The sequence below is a fragment of the Melanerpes formicivorus genome, unplaced genomic scaffold (genome assembly GCF_026170545.1).
Source record: "Melanerpes formicivorus ecotype bairdi unplaced genomic scaffold, bMelFor1.0.p_v2 SCAF_26, whole genome shotgun sequence".
Classification (NCBI taxonomy): Eukaryota; Metazoa; Chordata; class Aves; order Piciformes; family Picidae; genus Melanerpes; species Melanerpes formicivorus.
In genome coordinates, this window is record NW_027142378.1 from 10,048,923 (window position 1) to 10,063,859 (window position 14,937).

Sequence of the window (14,937 nt, forward strand, 5' to 3'; positions counted from 1 at the left end):
AGCGCCGCAGAGCCCAGCGGGAGCGGCTCCGCCCCCATAGAGCCGCGCGGCTAGGGAGCGCCCGCCCGGCCGACTGACTGTATGGCCAAGGCCATAGAGGAGTGCCGCCTCGGCGGGACGGGGACGGCAGAGCGCGCCCCCTAGCGGCTGCCTTTTCTCAGCCGCTCCCCTGCTCCTGCGCCCGGAGTTTCTTGCCGCCAGTGTACCGCAAGCCAGCCTCACGCAGTGAGAGGAGGCATCGATTTATTGCCCTTATTCAACACAAACAAGCGTGGAGTCCTGCACCTGGAGAGGAACGACACCATGCAACAGTACAGACAAGGATGGACAGCAGCTCCATCGAGAGTGAACCTGCTTGGCAGGGGGGCGGGACTTAATGATCTCCAGTGGTCCCTCGTGACCCCTACCACTCTGTGATTCTGTGAGAACCCCCACAGGATTCTTTAATTCTGCATCCAGACACCCTGGCGTGTCACCCTGCCGGTAGATAGGGGTCTGTTGTACTAAGGGCTTTAAAGGAGTGAGGCTTCTGGTTACCTCTGAGACTCCAGACAGCCTTCCCTGTTCCTGCGCTGCTAGCTGTGCCCCATCATCACCCAGCTCCACACGAGGGAGCGCTTACAACCCGCTCCTGCTCCCGCTCTGACAATTCAGCCAGTGGCTTGGGAGAGTCACGGAATCACAGAACGGTAGGAATTAGAAGGGACCTCTGAAGATCATTGAGTCTAAAGCCCCTGCCTGAGCAAGGCTTTGAAAGTCTTCAGAGTTAGAGACTCCACCACCTCTCTGGGCAGCCTATTCCAGTGCTCTGCCCCCCTTAAAGTAAAGCAATTCCTCCCCGTGTTTAGATGGAACTTCCTGTGTTCAGCTTTATGCTCATTACCTCTTGTCCTGTCACTGGGGAGCGCTGAGAAGAGTCTGGTTCCATCTTCCTGACACCCACCCCTTAAATATTTGTAAGTATAAGATCCCCCCCAGCCTCCTGTTCTCCAGGTTAACCAGCCCCAGGTCAATTTCTTATTCCTTCCCAACTGCAGGACTCTGCTCTTATCTTTGTTGAACCTCATTAGGTTCCTCTCTGCCCAGCTCTCCAGTCTACCCAAGCCCCATTGTCATCCACCAGCATCTCCACCACGGCCTCCCCTGGGCTCTCAGCCTGTGAGCAGGGCAGCCAGGGCACACCTAGACATCGCCATACCTGTCTAAACCCCGTGCTTACTTTCCAGCACAAGAAGAGCGCCTTGAGCCATCAGTCCTTGCTGTGACTCCCCCTCACAGCATGAGGTGAGCGCTGTGAGCCCACCAGACCATACCAGGAGCGTTGTCTGTACCCTGGTACGGTACCAGGGCCGCGATGTTTCACCTTGTAGCAGCTGAGGCAGCGACGTGCTTGCTCTGGCAGCCCTGCAGCCAGCCCAAGGCGAAGAGCCAGGCCATCTGCACGTGGGCAGGGCACAGGAAAAAAAAAAGAGAAAAAGATTGCAAGCATCCAGTGCCAGCATGGCACAGCCCAAATAAAAGGTTTGCAGATGCTGCTCAGGCAGGATTAGGTCGCCAATGTGCTAAGTCTCGGCTCTCAGTGAGCCTAATTGCTGCTGCAGTAAGCCCTGGCTGGTCCTTCCCTGAATCATGCTCCCCACAGCCCTCCCTCCCTCCCCCCACACTTCCCACCAAACATCTCTCTTTTTTTTCTGGTGCAAAGCTTGTATTTACCATGCATATGTTCCTCCCTGCCCTGCCTGGCCAAGCAGAGGAGAGGAGAGGCAGGCAATCTGTAGATACCAATTGTATTGCTCTGCTCTCCCCAGCCACTGTCCCCACTGCTGTTCCACCACTCTTCCCCTGGCCCCCACAGACCCAGCACAGCCCGTGGCTGCCTGAATGTGAGGAGCCAGGCCCAGCAGCAGGGGCAGGAACAGGTGACAGCATCCATTACATGGCCACACACCCACCCTGAGCTGTATTAGGAAACTTTCCAAATTGGAATTACTCAGATTTCAGTAAAACCTTTCGATAATTTTCTGTTATGTTTTGGCTGGCAGCTGAAACTGGAGGTGTTCCAGGAGAGCTGCTGCTGCATGTGCAGGGGCCAGTCAAGTCCAACCAGGAGATGAGGACCCGCTGCAGCCAGAGGTTAGGCAGTTAGGTGGCCATGATGCCCTTTGTGCTTGTGTGGTTGGCACCACACAGCTGCTCCGTGTGCTCCCCAGGAGGCAGAGGGGCCTCCAACAGTAACTCCCACCCCACACTCGCTTTGCTCAAGTGAGCAGCTGCTCCTTGTGTTTAACCAAGAGATGTGGGGACACAGGACCCAACTCTGCACCTTTGAAAGCAGCAGGATCAGCAAGAGGAGGAGAGCACTGCATGGAGACTCAGGAGGCAGAGCAACTTCCCTGCCACTGGGGCAGCAGATGCTTTGGTGAGGACCCTCACGCTTGAGCTGTGTCGAGGAGCATTTCCAACAGCCCTTGTGAGAATGGAGCAACTCCCCATGACTTCCCTCAGGAAGTGGCTGAGGGCTCCACTTCACCTTCTAACCTATAAGCTGTGGTTTGGCTCTTTGGCACACGTCAACAACCCTCTGGCATGTATAGGCCTGTGGACTAGAACTCAGTTCAGGGAAGAGTTTCCCTTTCCCCACCAGAACAACCACACTGCCTCAGCAGAGCTCTCCAGCCCACTCTAGGCACGAGCTCCACAGAGGATCTGCTCAAAAGCTAGCAACTGCCCTGAGCTGTGCAGAAGGAAGGTACAAAAAAATTGCAATCCAGAGCAGGAAAAAACCAAAAGGTACACCACAATTTTATTTTATGGATGTGTAATAAATAAATAAATGATGGACAAGAACCCAGGAAGAGCCACATTCAGAAATCCCTAAAGTGCTTTTAGACATAAATACAAGGACGGACCAAGAAACAGCTCTGACATTAACACTGTGGGGTTTTTTTTTCACCTTTTTCTTCTTCTTTTTCTTTTTTTTTTTCAGACAATTTACAAAATATTTTCTTCCCCTGTCAATTCCCCAAAATGGTTTAACTCTGCTCTGGGGGCTACTATGGCTTGGTTTTCAGAAAGCTCTGTTCTGGTATGCATAGCGCGGCAGACAACATCCAAGGAGTGTACAAAACCATTGCATAAGCGAGAACGTCTTCGCCCCCCTTCTCCCAGATGTGAGTTAAGGAAGCTCCACAGTGTAAATCCAGTGATAAGGCTGCACTGGCAGGCCAGATCCTCAGGAGGTATAGACCAGCGCTGTCTGTCAGGTTACACCAGCTTTAGGATGACTTAAAAACCCTGCCGCAACTCAAGGTGGAAGAAGTGCGTGTTCGAAGAGGAGGGGCTTGCCACGCAGGCACCGTGCAGTGGTGGAAGTGCTCAGAGAAGGCATCCAAATCCCTTGCTCTGTGCTCCTGGCTGGCCAGGGAAGCCTTGCTAGCCCAGGCTCTTCCCCAGCAGTGGGCTCAAGCTGACACCAATGCGGTCTCCTTCCCGCACTGCTCTCTGGGCCCTGCCGGGACACCTCTGCCACCCTCCACCCTGGCTCTGTTGAGATGTGAACAGCTTGAAAGTGAGGGAAACAAGGGGATGTGTGTGCCCACTTTTAAAATGCCCTGAATTCAGATAAAAGTTCAATTATATAAGAAATATATATATATATGTCTCCATAAATCAATAAATATTATTATCTTGCCAAGAAGCTGTGAGGTCTGGCCTCCTCTGGGGCAGCTCAAGCTCAGTGGTCCCTGTCCTTCTGCTCCGTAGGGGGGTCCCCATTGATGCATTGCCTCAGTACGCCCCTCTTCTCATGCTTGGCTGTCCTGGAGAGGTCAATAGCTGTGTCCTCCGAATCTTTTGCAGGGCCAAGCTTGTCAGAGCCCCTCTGGGAACTGGCCTGCTTCCCTTTTAGTTCCTCCTCCTCCTGCTCCGCTCGCCAGCCATCTGCCAGCTTCTCTTGGCTCTCCGCCTTCCTGCTCACCTCCATGGACTTTTTGTGCATGCCTTGCAGAGGGGAGAGAGCAAAGCCAAGGGTTCCAGTTGCTTATTTTTGCCCAGGACTGCTCAGCACCTCCTACCCTCCTGCTGCTGCCTTCAGGTCTCGCTTGCATCTCAAGGAAACCTCAGGCTAGCTACCAGCAATTCCTGATCCAGAGCCCTGCCACCTGCTCCCTGCAACCTGAGAGAGCAGCAGCAAGTTGGTCCATACCTCCCCTATAACAGGGGAGACTCAAAGGGGAAGAGGTACTGTGATGGTCCATCCCAGACTGGGTTTCGAGTGCCACTCCAGTGTAGGACTGTGGATGTGCAGAGGGCAGCTCTGCAGCACCATTACCATTATCTTCATTTCAGAGGGGGAGTGATGACTTCCTAAATACCCTGCAGCTCCCATGCTGGCTACTAGCACTAGGAAGTGATACCTCACCACGTGCAGGCACCTGTCTGACAGGGCTCTAAAAGGTTTTTCCCTTCCTCAGCCATTCTTTGCAAGGAGGGAGTGGAAAAAAGCCAGGCAAATGCTTGGCAGCTCGTGGCAAGGATAGCCATAGGAAAGAGGAAGGAAAGAGCCTGGCAGCTGCCCCTTAACACCCCCTGACCCTGAGCTCCCACTTACCCAGCAGCCACGGGGCGCAGGATCCCACCAGCCCGCTCTTGGCAGAGTTGATGATGGACTCGGGCAGAGGGATGGAGTGCCTCACCATGGCCCCATAGAGGCCATACTCTGCCATCACGCTGCTCCGGCCCCAGCACTTCTCCCGCTTCCGCCACTTGGCTCTTCGGTTCTGAAACCAAACCTTCCGGGGTAACAGCCAGGAGAGCACAGAGGGGTGGGATCGGGGAGGAGACGGCCCCCACGGCCGGGCATCCAGGGCCCATCGGGCACAGGGCAGCGTGTGTCCAGGGCAAAGGGGCAGCCGTGGGGTTGCGTGGAGGGATTGGGGTGTGAGGGCACAGGGTGCAGGTGTGCAGGCGGCAGCAGGAGGGCAGCCGGGGCAGTGCACAGGGAAGGGGTTGAGGGAGGGCACACACGTGGGTGTCAGTGAGAGAGGGGAGGAAGGGGGGGAGAGGGAGGACACGTTACACAAGGCTGATCGTGACACAGGAGGGTGATCCCAGCCAAAGTCACCCTATGCTCTGATGCCCACAGGGCCCCTCTGCTGCCTCCACATGGAGCACCAACCTCTCCAGAAAAAGGAGCCCATCACTCAGTGACAGACAGTGCTCAGGTCCTCCTTCCCACCCCCTTCCTGTGTTTGAAGGTTTAAGGGGTGTAGACACAACCTGGTTGCTGCCCAAGCTGCTACCCTGTTCTTAAGCCAATGGGTTGCTCCAAAGTGGGACAAAATCAGGCCCTAAAATGCCACGTGTCCCTCAAAGGGATGAGCTAGTGAGAAAGCTTGTGGGGCACATCATGGTCTAACAGCTCCCAAATTGCTCTTGGCTCCTGCCTGAGTTGGGTCTCCAGAAGACAGAGTCAAGCTGCTGGCAGTAAGCAGATGTCAGGGCCATTTCTATCCCCCAGTACTCGACTTGCATTTGGAGCCTGTTCAGTGCCAGAGGGCAGAAGCTGAGCCCTTCCCAAGCATCCTGCTGCATATTTCAGTGCCACCACTTTTCCACCACCGACACCGTTTCACTGCCACCACTTTTCCCACCATCTGCAGTCACTGACTATAGAACAGAGGAGACAGCCAGGGACAGGCAGCCCGCAGACTTCCCGGGAAGTGAGGATCGGTGCAGCCACCTACCTGTATCCTGTCCTCTGGCAGCTCCGTCTTCACCGCCAGCATCTCCCGGGCATAGACGTCGGGGTAATGAGCTTCGTTGAAAGCTTTCTCCAGCTCCTCCAGCTGGTGAGCTGTGAACACCGTCCTGCCGAGGAGAACATCCTGTGACACAGTCCCGATCCTCACGGCTCCCTCCCCGCTCAGGTTTTCCTCCTGAAAATTCTCCCCACCCCCAAACCATCTGCAGCCCTTCTCGTTCTTTGCTCCCTTGGGGACATGCCCCGCTCCAGCCGAAAGGGACCAGAGGAACGGCAGGAGGCTAGTGACAACGGTGAGGAGGTGACAGCGGGGACAGTCCGACTCCCGGGCTCTTACCTGTGCCGGCGTTTCTTCCTCTTGATCTGAGAGGCTGACATCTTCAGGTCGCTGGCGTCCCCCGACAGACTGTCCTCATCTGGCAGCAGCGGGCGGGAGGGCAAGAGTCATGTTCCAGTTGAGAGCAGGGAGACCAAACCCAGCTACCAAAATACGGCTCCGGCCGCCCGCGGGGAGCGCGGCTCGGGGCCGGTGTTCCCCTCCCCCAGCACGCAGCGACATCGCTGGTGTCGCCATCCCGGGGGCAGGCGCCCACCCTTGCCGGGGGTCGGAGGGGCGGCAACCCAGCGGGGCAGGGAGCTCGGGGCCGATCCTGACGAGGATGCTCGCCACCGCTGCTGCTCTTGCCTGTGCCGGGGGACTGCAGGTGTGAGGCAGCCTGGGGCAGCGGCTCCGGCAGGGGGTCCCTGTGAGCGGGGTGAGCGGCAACCCCCCGCCCCTGGCCCCGGCCCTCGCTCACCGGAGATGTTCTCCTTGTGGCGGCGGGCGGCGGGCGCCGGCCCGGGGGGCGGGCGAGGGCCGCGGGCGGGCAGGAGCGGCAGCGGGGCGGGCATCAGGCAGGGGGTGCCCGGCCCCCCCAGGCCGCACAGCAGCCCCAGCCCCAGCCCTAGCGCCCCGCCGGCCTCGTAGCCAGCGGCGGCGGCGGCAGGGAGGGGCCCGGGGGGCGGCTGCAGTTCGGCTTCCAGCCCCAGCAGGTCGGTGATAGCGAAGCCCTTGGCCCGCAGCCCCGCGCCGCCTGGCCTCACCGCCGCCCCTGGTGCCACCGGTACGGGCACGGCCACCGGCCCCGCCGTCGCGCGTCCCCCCGACGGCTCCGCCCGGCCTGGCATCGCCGCCGCCGCCGCCGCCTGGCCCGGCCCGGAGCGTGCACCGCCGCCCGCCTCCCTTTTTATCGTCCCGCCGCCGGCCCCGGCTCCAATCACGCCCCGGGCCGGCAGGGGAGCGCTCCCAATCCCGGGATTAACGGCCCCCCCAGCGCCCCCGCCGCACGGGCCCCGCGCTCCGCCTCCGGACTGCCCGGCCAGCCCCCCCCTCCCCCGCTCCCTTCCCCTCGGTCCTGAGAGCCCAGCTCCCCAGTAACCACCCTCACATCCCTGTGTCCCTCCTGGGACTTCTTCCTGAACTCCCCTGTTATGTCCCCATCTTCTCCCTTCCAAAGCCCCTCAGTGCTCCGGGCCCCGAGGCATCCCACCAGCCCTCTGCCCCTCTGTCAAGTGCCCCCGGGGACAGGGAGGAGGACGAGGACAGTCGGGGGTTGTGTGGCAGGATTCTCCATGAGCCCAGGTGTCCCACCACCGAGGCCAAGGCTACCTGCAAGAGCCTGGCCTCCCCGTTCGCTTTTGCTCCCAGATTCTTGCACCTGGGCTGCTATTTTTTTCCCCCCTCTTCCCTTCATCTGTTGATGGAAACGATTTACAACCGGCTTACACGGGCTGCCTGATCCGGGCCTTCGCTGGACGGTCAGATTAACCGAGGGTCCTTCTGATAAAGATAATTACAAGGGGACTCCGCATTAACTTTGCATTATTAAAGAAAGACCCAAATCTCCCCTCGCAAGCTGTTCCTGGGATTAGCAAAACAATAACTTTCATTTAGGATAATTGCCGTGGCCGGCGCTGGGGGCTGGTCTGGGGGGGGGGGGGGGGGGGACGGGGATGGGGCCGCACAGCATCCTCTGGGCCATCACGTTTTGCACCAAGAAAGGCAAAGGAGGGGAGCAGGAGGTGTGTGTGTGTGTAGGCATCACACTCCCAAAGCCACTGACTGGGAGTCCCTGCGTGTTTGGGATGCATCCCCACCCAGAGCTATCTCTCTACCAGGGGACAGGACGCTCTGGGGTCCCCTTGGGCGCCTCTGCTTCTCCAGAATGATTTTGCTGCAGTTTTGCTGGAATCAGGAGACTTTCACTGCTAGGCAGAGAGGATCTGCCACAGTAATTAGAAGCCATAATCCGGCCACCACCCACAACAAATTTCCTGTCCGGGCAGATATTAGTGGATAAAACCCTAATTTTTGACGTTGCCCCAGAATCAGCTTGATTTCAGCAGTTTATGTTCAGGCTGAGCTGTTGGGAGAGATGATGAAGCCCTTAAATATGCATATGGCCTAGGCATTTGGAAAGTTTGGGGATAAAGCACGTATAATTGCTCCTAATCAGTTTATGAAACATAAAAGCTCAAGCCCAAGAGAAAGCTGATGGATGGATGGATGGATGGATGGGTGGATGGATGGAGAAATGGAAATGGTGATTAAATCCCCTGGTGCCAGCGCGGTGGTGGCCTGGATACGGCACTGCTTCCCCCAGGGCAGAGGTTGGGGACAGGGGATGCACCTGCTCCTTGGGACAAGGGCTGGGGGGCAGGGGGGTGGGGGGGAACAGGTCTGCTGCCCACTGCCGGCTCCCCTGGCCCTGGTGGAGAAGGGGCATCCCCCCACTGGTCCTTTGGACAATAAATCAGTTAAAGGATATCTTGATCTATGCTCATCAGATAGGATTAGCTGGGATTAGACTAATCAGTAAATGTTTCTCTGCTCATTATTTTCCAGGGAAGATTTTCAGCTGATTCTCCGACGCCGAAAGATTATTAATTGCTTAAAGAGCAGAACATCAAACATCGCCCCTTGCTCTAATTTCCACGGGCTTCACCCCCCACACACACACCCTGCCTGCTGTGGGCACAGTGCCTGAGCCAACTGACCTGGCGGCCCTGGAGTGCCCCAGCACCCGGCCCCTCCATGGGAGCTCCAGCCAGGATGGATGGAGGCCACAGCACGCGGACCCCAGCACAGACGTGTGCCCCAGGGGTGGGTGCTGCTTGCAGCTGATGCTTGAGCATCCCTGTCCCCTGTGCTCTGCCTCCAGCTGCACTTTGTAGGACTGGGAGCACAGCAAGGTGAAGCAGCCTCCAAAGTGTTCCCTTCTCCCCGTGGCTGCTCCAGCACTGTGTCAGGCATCCCTGTGCCCTGCAGTACCTTACAAGGTGGCATGGTGTGGGCACACGAGATGGGATGGGTGCCTGGGGCTGTCAGACAATGGGGACAAGCCCTGCAAGTCATAAACTCATAGAACTGTTTTGTTTGGAAAAGACCTCTAAGATCACTGAGTCCAGCCATCAATCCAACACCACCGTGGCCATTAAACCATGTCCCAAAGTGCTATGTCCCCATGGGTTTTGAACACTTCTAAGGACAGCGACTCCACCACCTCCCTGGGCAGCCTGCTCCAATGCCTGACAACTCCTGCAGGAAAGAAACTTTTCCTCCTATCCAACACAAACCTCCCCTGGCACCATTTCAGGCCATTTCCCCTCATTCTATCACCTGATACTAAGGAGAAGAGACCAATCCCTGCCTCACTCCAACCTCCTTTTAGGTAGCTGTAGAGGGCAATGAGGTCTCCCCTCAGTCCTTGGGGGATTACAGATACATGGCATATTTTGGCAGACTCTCCTCAGCTGGTGATGTCTCCCATGCCAGTGGGGTTTTGGGGCCTCTACCTTTGCAGGGCTATGAAGCTTGGGGAAGCCCCAGAAGGATGTGCTCTCCCTGTGCAACCACCTGCTGTAGCAATGAGGAGGGGGTAGCAAGGAGAAGGTATTGAAGGGCCTGATTTAGGGGATTAGTAATGGGATAAGACAGCTTTCACCTCCCTGGTTTAGATATGAATCAGGTCAATAATAAAGGACCATCTGACAGTTTCAGGCAGCTCAGGGTGGAAGAGGCTGCCATGCCCCAGGCTGAATGGAGAACCCCTCTCTGAAAGCCCAGCTCCTGCTGCACACCCATACTTTGGACACACACCAGCAGACACAGCCCAGTGCTCTCCACCAGCTCTGTGATGCACACCTGCATCAGCTCCTGGCAACTTGGCCAGTCTGGTGCCCAGGGATATGTCAAAGCCACAACCTCTCCTTCATGTGTGTCCTTAGCAGGGCAAACTCATCCAGCCAGATGATGGCCACGGTGAACCTTGTGTGGGTGCAAGGTGGCCCAGCAGTGGAGCACAGCAGGGTGAGCAGCAAGCCAACAGCAGCACTGGCAGCTCAGAAAGGGCGAGAGCCTGTGTGGAAGGTCCCTGCATGGACAGAAGGAAAAAGGGCTTCTCTTCCACCTCCTCTGGGTACTGCTGGGAGCATTACAAAGTGATGGCTGTTGTGAGAACGTTGCCTCTGACAGATGTGTGAAAAAGAGCTGGGAACAGCCCATTTCTAGGGCACAAGATGGCAAATGGCATGAGGAGGGGTGTTGCAGTGAGGCCCATCCATCTTTGCAAGGCTAAATCCCCACCTCAAAGTCACAGGTTGGCTTCCTCCTTGTGAAGGAGGGGATGGGACTTTTCTCAGGCTGTTCCTTCTACTCTGCTCTTGTGAGTCCCCACTTGAAGCACTGTATCCTGTTCTGGTGCCCCCAACACAAGAAGCACATCAAACTGTTGCAGCAGGTCAAGAGGAGATCAGAGGGCTGGAGCACCTCCCCTGTGGGGACAGGCTGCGAGAGTTGGGGTTGTTCAGCCTGGAGAAGAGAAGGCTCCAGGGAGACCTTGTAGCACCCTTCCACTACCTAAAGGGGGACTACAAAAGAGCTGGTGAGGGACTTTTTTCAGGGGCTAGTAGTGACAGGACTACAGGAAATGGCTTTGAGATGGAAGAGGGCAGATTTAGCCTGGATATTATGAAGAGATTCTTTCCAGTAAGAATCGTAAGACACCAGAACAGGTTGCCCAGAAGGGCTGTGGATGCTCCCTCCCTGGAGGTGTTCAAAGCCAGGTTGGACATGGCCTTGAGCAACCTGGTCTTGTGGGAGGTGTCCCTGCCCATGGTGAGGGGGTTGGAACTAGATGATCTTTAAGGTCCCTTCCAACCCAAACCATTCTGTGATTGTACCATTTTATGCAACACTTTGTTTCCAGCTTGACTTCATGTGGGCGAAGCAAAGGCTTTGCAGGATGAGCACAACCACAGCTGGCCATGCATACCACCTGCCTAGCTCTGTAGCATCATCAGCTGAGCTTACTACAAGTGCATCAGCAGCCCTAATTTGGCACTGGAGGGGGCAGCGGGGTCGGGGCGGGGGATCCCTTTCCACGCCTCTCTCCCGTATACCCTGGAGACATCTCAACTAATTTCTTTGCCCATATTTCTGTCTTAAGGCATTTGTCTTTGATTAAAGCCAGAAGAGCAGTCATGATTTAAGCAGAGTTTAAGAGCACGCCATGTGCCAGGGCAGAGGGCTCTCACATCTGGAGTGTCGCAGATTTAATCAAACTGCTGGGAAGTGCCGCACGCCGACAGCTGTCGCAGCAGCCTGCAGCCCATCTCCCACTTAATTCCTAGCCAAACACAGGGCAAACAAATGACCATCAAGGTGCTGCACCTACCTGCTACTAGGAGGGGCTGGAACTAGATGATCTTTAAGGTCCCTTCCAACCCAAACCTTTCTATGTGGCCCCATAGCCACAATGGGTGTGACTGGCAGTTGGTGAGCGAGCCGAGCTCATCCTGTGTGCCTCCAGGAGCTACAGGCAACATAGCACATGGAAAGCCCTGGCTCTGCTCCTAGGGAAGAGAGTGGAGCTTGTCCCAGAGGTGTAAGCCTTTAGGTGATAGATGGGAACACAAGGGAGAGGGTGGTCATGAGGAAGCCCAGGTGGCACAATGGCTGTAGCTCTGATTTCTGTCTGATCCTTCAGCTGGTGCTTCTCATTTCCACTCCACATTGTGTTGTTCTCTAGTCCCATTGACCTACCCACATCTCACATCCCTGTGGGTGACTCCCTCCTGTCCTCTACAGGTGATCCTGCTTTGGCAGGAGGTTGGATCTGAAGAGGTCCAAGGAACCCCAGGGAGGTGGTCCCTAGACATCTTCAAGGTGAGGCTCAACAAGGCCCTGGGCAACCTGATCTAGTTGAGGAGGTCCCTGCTGACTGTGGGGAGGTCGGACTACATGACCTTTGGAGGTCCCTTCCAGCCTGGACCATTCTATGATTCTATGATCTGTGGAGGTCCATTCCAACCCCTGACATTCTATGAATCTATGCTTCTATACAGGGTGTGTGAACTCATCCCTCCCCGGGGAGGCTCTGCCCGGGGCTAGCCAGAGCCCAGTGCCCACCATAGGTCCTGCTTGCGTCCCCAGCCTTCTGCAAAGTCTGGGCAACAGTAAAACAGGGCAGGTCCAGACTCAGTTCTCCTTGGTGCTCATTCACAGCTCATTAAAGCTCATTGAACGACTACCAGAGCTGGGTCTATGTAGGTCCTTGGAAGTCCTGGGCACACAGCACAGCTAGGCTGGGAATATCCAACTGTGAGGAGCCCCAAACTAGCCGATGGACTGTCCACTCCAATTAGCCCCACAAAGGAGCTGTTATTCCTCTGCACTATGCTTGTCCGATTACTTTATCTTATTATTTTTTGATCATACCTCCAAAATGTGCTAATTACACAGAAATCATCAAGTCAATTAGAGAAACACTCATTAAAGCAGAAAAGAAAAGGCACTATCTGCAGAGGGGAAACGGCTGTGAGGCTCCCAAGCAGGCACAATAGCTGCCACAATCATTACATCAGGGAGGGACACTGTCCCGCTCTGCTAAGCGCCCTGGAAATGAGACTTCCCAAGAGATGGAGTCACATTTCTTCTGCTTTTATTTTCTTTCTCTCTTTTTATTTATTCCACCACCACCCCCTTTTAATTCTAAACCCAGCATTTCACCTCAGGTTTCTTTTACATTTGGGAGAGCAGAGAATTTATTTGTCCCTTGAAGGTCTCGACTCAAGCACAGCAAAACCTCCTTGGAAGGTTTTTTTCTCCTCACCTGAGTGGGTTTGCAACTGAACCTAGAGTCTTAACTTCCAGGCTGGAAGGCTGTCACTCACTTCATTCAGATGTTTGGCTTTCAGTCAGATAATGGCATGAAGTGAAATTGAGTTAAAGCAAGTTAAAGGCCAGGAAGGTCTTTCACAGTATCTCCACTGACATCCACAGCTTGTGCCATCTAGATACAGAGGTGTGAGGGAGTTTGCTGCACTTTACCCTTTGCACTGTATGGAACAGGCAGGGGAAAGGACCTTCCAGAGGCGAAGCTGTGAGCCAAGTCTTGCTGGATCCCAGCACAGGCACCTTAGCTAGGTGTCACAGGCATTGCTGCTGTTCTGCACTCACTCCTGGTGTAACATCATAAAATGTCCCAGTCTGCAGCAGACACACCAGTTGCTTCCAAGGGAAATATGCTTGCCTCAAGGACTCCAGGCTCCTGACTTGGGTTGGCCCTGGGGAATTGGATGGATTCCAATCTCATTCCCACAAGAGCCACAGCTTGTGACTGCAAGGAGTGGTGGAAAAGCGCAGGGACAACTGATTTGCTTTGAAACACACTGGTCCCAGAAGGTGAAAGAGTGATGGAGAAGTTCCTAGCTACAAGCAGTCCCTGTGAGAACTGGATGCTCCTCTAATGATTTGAAGGTTGATTTCTTTTTCTTTTTTTCTCTGCCTCACCTTCCTCTCCAACTCACAGTCTCCTTTCCCTCCCAGGCACCTCTACCCACCCAGCCTCCAAGCCACCCTGATCTTTCTGTGTGCCTCATTGTCATCACCTCTGAACCCCTATTCATCTTCACAAAATCATAGAATTGTTTCAGTTGGAGAAGACCTCTAAGATCCCTGAATCCAACCACCAACCTAAGGCCACCATGGACATTAAACCATGTCCCAAAGAGCCATGGCCACATGTTTTTTGAACACCTCCAGGGATGGTGACTCCACCACCTCCCTGGGCAGCCTGTTCCAATGCCTGACCTCTTGCAGGAAAGAAATTTTCCCCAATATCCAACCTAAACCTTCCCTGGCACTATTTCATCCCATTCTATCACCTGATAGTAGGGAGAAGAGACCAACACCCACCTCACTCCAACCTCCTTTCAGGGAGTTGTAGAGAGCAATGAGGTCTCCCTCAGCCTCCTCTTCTCCAGACTAAAGAACCTCAGCTCCCTCAGCTGCTCCTCATAAGAGCTGTTCCCTAGACCCTTCACCAGCTTTTTTCTTCTTCCTGCTGCCTCTTGTGGTTTTCCCATCCCAGGAACTTGGTGAACCCCTAGGCAGCACCTCCATGTTCATATCCAGCACTTCACCAAGCCAAAGCCTCCAAGAACAAATGCATCCCTTCCCACCTCTCTGCCCTGACCTGCAGCAAGCTGTAAGCAAGTGGCTGGCCCTGCAGACCCAGGGGAAATCCTAGAAAACACATCAAGAAGTGATTTCAGTATCTCTAAATGGGTAGTATTTCAGCATTTCTAAGTGGGCAGAGGAAGGTGGGGTTACTTTATTCTTACTCCAAAGTGGTGGAGAGCCTAGCTCAGCTCCGGCCTTGGCATTTCCGAGCCAGTTCAGCCATGCCTAATCGTGGGTGCCATGCTCTGAGACTTGACAGAATTACTTCTCCTTTAATTAATCTCCAAGTTTGCTCCCTGAGTGCTGTGCCATATGGTATTGATTTTTCAGCTTGCTATGACAGCACTTGCCATGAAAGAAGCTAAACTAATTAAAGCAGAGGACACCACGCAAGCAGGCGGCTACTCTCACTCTTCCCTTCAATGCCAGCCCTCTAGATGGGTTCCCTTGAATGCAAATAGGGGCCCAAAGGTGAGTTCAAAAGTTTCATCTCTGCAGTGAGGTCTGTGTCCCTTCCTCAAAACCAGCCTGGGATTGCAACATGGCTCTGAGTCTTGCCATTGGCTTTCCAAGCTCTCTCCACTCTGCAGCTGAGCTGGGAGATGGCATTGGCAGAAGGGCCAGGAGATTTTGGAGCATGGCTTCCCAACACCAAGAATTGTCTCCATTTCTT

The 14,937-nt window shown here is 55.1% G+C and overlaps 1 protein-coding gene across 1 annotated transcript; it reads right to left on the bottom strand.

Moving 5' to 3' along the window:
- Positions 1 to 2,786: 2,786 nt before the first annotated feature.
- VSX1 (visual system homeobox 1) lies at positions 2,787 to 6,969 on the bottom strand. Its single transcript, XM_068153603.1, has 5 exons — positions 6,559 to 6,969; positions 6,099 to 6,177; positions 5,745 to 5,868; positions 4,610 to 4,790; positions 2,787 to 3,999 (listed from the first exon to the last, which is right to left on the bottom strand). The coding sequence occupies exons 1-5, from the start codon at positions 6,926 to 6,928 to the stop codon at positions 3,734 to 3,736; spliced, it is 1,020 nt and encodes a 339-aa protein (XP_068009704.1). The 5' UTR covers positions 6,929 to 6,969; the 3' UTR covers positions 2,787 to 3,733.
- Between the last annotated feature and the right edge of the window lie 7,968 nt (positions 6,970 to 14,937).